This window comes from Puma concolor, chromosome C2 (assembly GCF_028749965.1).
Source record: "Puma concolor isolate L17-30 chromosome C2, mPumCon1.1.hap2, whole genome shotgun sequence".
NCBI classification, from domain to species: Eukaryota; Metazoa; Chordata; class Mammalia; order Carnivora; family Felidae; genus Puma; species Puma concolor.
Window position 1 is genome coordinate 145,843,361 of NC_141675.1, and position 4,351 is coordinate 145,847,711.

General features: G+C 39.2%; 1 protein-coding gene across 1 annotated transcript; it reads left to right on the forward strand.

Annotated features, from left to right (window-relative positions):
* Positions 1–834, forward strand: KRTAP15-1 (keratin associated protein 15-1). The gene has a single exon (XM_025913810.2). It carries the CDS (start codon positions 75–77, stop codon positions 525–527), a length of 453 nt encoding a protein of 150 aa, XP_025769595.1. The 5' UTR covers positions 1–74; the 3' UTR covers positions 528–834.
* Positions 835–4,351: the final 3,517 nt, after the last annotated feature.

Sequence of the window (4,351 nt, forward strand, 5' to 3'; positions counted from 1 at the left end):
TAAGGTTCCAGTAGAAGGTAACAGTCACACTCACCAAACCTCTCTGCAACTCAGCTGAACTCAGAACTCCCAACATGCACTACAACCGCAGTTCTGGAAACTTCTCTTCCAGCTCTCTTGGAGGTTACCTGGGGCACCCTGTTTCCACCTATGACTCTTTCTACCCCAGCAATGCAGTCTATTCTCCCAGCACCTGCCAGCTGGGCTCCTCTCTCTTTGGTGGCTGCCAGGAGACCTACTGTGAGCCCACCAGCTGCTGGACATCCTGTACCGGGGCCAGATCCTACCAGACATCCTGCTTCTGTCCAAAGAATTCCATCTTCTTCGGACCCTGCCAAACAAATTACACTGGATCTCTGGGATGTGGAAACATTGGCCTTGGGTCTTTTGGTTATGGGAGCACTGGTTTCCAATCTCTGGGCTGTGGGTCCAGCTTCTGTCGTCCAACTTTTTTTTCTTCCAGGAGTTGCCAGTCAACTTGTAACCAACCAGCTTTTAGCTCTCGCTTTTTTAGGTCAGCTTACTGAATATCCCCCATTATCTCATGGTTATGTTTGTACCTTATGAAATGTTAACATGCAGCTTGTCCAGTATCTGCAATCACTGACCATCTCTTTCAGCAGGACTTGCCGTCACAGTCCTCCCAGAAGTGTATGATTCACTGTGGACAAAGTGACCTTTTTTTCTAAATCAGACATATGAGATATATGTTGAAATTTCATCCTTATGTCAATGCCCAGAATCCCTTCTGTTACTTTCTTTCTAAGATTTTTCTCTTATTGTTATCTTAGAATTCTTTCACTTAAATTTCAAATAGAATTGGCATTTAAACAATTTTTAACGTTTATTTATTTTGAGAGAGTGTGTGAGCGGAGGAGGTACAGAGAGTGAGGATGACACAGAGCTCGAAGCAGTCTCAGGCTCTGAGCTGTCAGCACAGAGCCCGACACGGGACTTGAACTCACAGACTCATGGACCATGAGATCACGACCCGAGCCGAAGTCAGCCGCCCAACCGACTGAGCCACCCAGGTATCCCTAGAATTGGCATTTAAAATAAACTTTTTTTCTACCATGAATTATGTCATTCCATTTTTTTTATTCATATGGTACATGTATTGAATGCATCCCACACCTTTGACTGTCTTCATTAGGAAAGCATCTTTTTGTTTTGTTTTGTATTATCTGTTTCATATGACATAAGTTACTCAATAGGAAACAAGAAATTTAAAGCACAATTCAAATACATGTCATATATTGCATGTTAAAAGGTTTATTTCCCCTGGTAGGTGGATTTGTTCATCTGATTGCTTTAGAGAATTATTTTAGTCAGGCATTCGTTGAAAAAATATTTATTGATTTCTGATTATAGACAAGACATTGTTCTGAACAAAGGCCTAAATTCCCTGCCTTCATGAAGTTCACACACATACAATTCTAACTCACCATCATGCAGCAAGTGCAGTAATGGAGACAAAAAAATTTAAGTTTCAATAGTAATAAAACAAAAATGATTTCAAAAAACATGAGTAAATCACACAAAACTCATTACTGACAATCCAAAGAGTAAGTTACCACTTCATATAAAAAAAATAAACAAATCTTGGGGTGTCTGGGTGGCTCAGTCAGTTAAGCGTCTGACTTTGGCTCAGGTCATGATCTCACAGTTCAGAGCCTAGAGCCTGCTTCAGATTCTGTGTCTTCTTCTCTCTCTGCCCCTACCTGGCTCATGCTCTATCTCTCTCTCAAAAACAAAAATTAACATTAAAAAATTAAAACAAAATAAATAAACAAACCTGGTTGCTGATCCAATGTGTTAGTTGTAGTCCTTTGATAAATAGATGCCAAATAGGGTTTGCCCTAAAAGGGATTTATTGGTGGGGCGCCTAGCTGGCTCAATTAAGCATCCGACTCTTGATTTCAGCTCAGGTCATGATCTCACAGTTCGTGAGATGGAGTCCCAAGTCAGGCTCTGTGCTGACAGCATGGAGTCTGCTTGGGATCCTCTCTCTCCTCTTTCACTGCCCCTCCCCCCCCCAAAAAAAATAATAGTAATAAACATTAAACAAAATTAACTACCACGGTCTCCATTTTCTTGAAAATATGGGCTGACAGTACCTATCTCCTAAAATATATAGTTTAAATTCGTGCCCAAGACTTTAAGCAAGAGTAAATTAAAATTTTACTTATAAAGAATCTTCCTCTCAGTTTATAAAATTATGTTCATAGTTTTTTAAGATCATTTTCTCAGATTCTCATGTCTAATTTGTAAGAGAGATTTCCAGCAGTTTTGTGATGGCTCACTGGAATATTGAAACCTCTTAATACACATTTATGTGTATTCATAGGAATAATTTCTTTTCTGCTAATGATCACCCCACACTCTCCAGCATAGTACTACTAAAAACACAACTCAGGCCTAGCTCTGCACATGAAACATATTAGGGCAGAGGGCAACGTTCGGAGAATTTATTTTCCACGATAATTGTTAATCTGTTTGCCCATCTTGTGCTATTTCGCATCATCATATTTCTCATGTTTGCTCTATTCGCTTACTTTGTCATGATCCCCCCCCCCCTTTGGTCATGCCCTTCTTTTATCATTCTCTACCTTTTTGCTTTGTTTCTTGCACTTTAACCAAGCATTTACTGTCTCCGTGGTTTCCAGGGCTCTTGGCACTATTCACATTTGGGTTGGATCTTTCTCTGTTAGGATAAAGCTGTCTTGTGCATCCTAAGATGTTTAGCAGCATCCCTGGCCTCTTCCATTAGATTCCAGTAGCACTGCCTCCCCCACCTTCCCCACACACACCATACTTCTGTTGTGGCAATTGCATATGTCTCCAGACCTTGCCAATTGTCCTCTGGAGGCAAAATTATTCTTTTGTTTGGAACCTCTGATTTAGATGGGTATTTGGGACATGAGCTGCTTGGGATAGTTCTTAACAGTGAACACTGGACCTATCACCCAATTGGGATGGAGATAGGACAGTGAAAATGCAATATTGTATTGCTCCCTGCATGAATAAAGTATTACGGGTGAGGACTACTGAATAAATGCATGGATATTTCATAAATCTAAAATAATGTTGAGCTACTCACTTGGTAAATATTATTCCACTGTTGCAGATGAATGTAGTAATTGTGATGATGTTTATAATTTCAATGACTGGTTCAACTGCAATTAGAGGGGGGAAATGGCATTTTTTGTGATGAACTTCTCGGTTCCAGAACATCTAAGTTGTCTGTTAGGATCACACCCATTCTTTGATCATCCTAGACCTAGAAGTAATAGCAAGACTTAGATGATCTTTTTACTTTCTTTCAGGTAATTAAGACCAATTGAGACCAATTTCTGGTTTATGGACTCTGCTTTAATACCTTTGGGTATTCTGAGAGCATTCTTCAGTTTGTCTGACCCATTATGTGCACTACACACACACACACACACACACACACACACACACACACAAAACAAAACAAAACACCTTCAATTCTTTTAGTATCTACCAGAAGTGATGAAGCTGATCATAAGCTACATTTCTTCATTTTGAAGCTTTGAAGCTGATACCACGAGCTTTACTCTGTAAGTATCTCGACACCTCATTTCAGTTCATCATATGGGCACTTTACTGTCTAGGAACTTCTTCAGGTGTGTCTACCAAATATTTCATGCTAACAAGCATCTACTCAAAGGGATTCATATTTCAAATACAAGAAGACAAGTTCATTAAATAAATATTTATTTGTCCCTGCTACATGCCAGGGTTTATGCTAGGTGTTGGAGGGTGCAAGTTTAAGCAACAGTGTAATGGAATTGACACGCAGCTATCAACAACATTACAAACTAACTATAACCGTAGTTAGACTGACATAATCTCATGAGAAAAGAAATGAAGATCGGAGGACTTTTTCCAGAAAATGTAAAGCTCAGGTTGGGACTTAGAGGATAATGCATTTGGACAGGCAGAGCAAAATCACAGGAAAGAAAATAGGACAAGTTCAATGTGCAAAGCACTTGTTTGAGGAAGTTCAAGGGCCCTCCTTTTCCCTTTGCAAGTGGAAAAGAGCTTGAACCAGAAAGGTTATCTGGCCATGGATATCATGCTAACAAATTTATATTATGCTGCATAAGGAATTGGAGAACACTGGAAATTCCTGAGTAATAATTTTAGAATTTCCTTCTGTCACCTAAATTTAATATGCTTTGGGGGGATATAATTTAAAATGAGAACTTTCATTTGATTGTTTTAGTCAATATTTCATTTGCAATAGGATTTTTAGTTCACTATTTCTTATTTCATGTTTTGTTAGTAGAATCCTTCTGGTCAGGAAGGTACTGGAATTATTTTG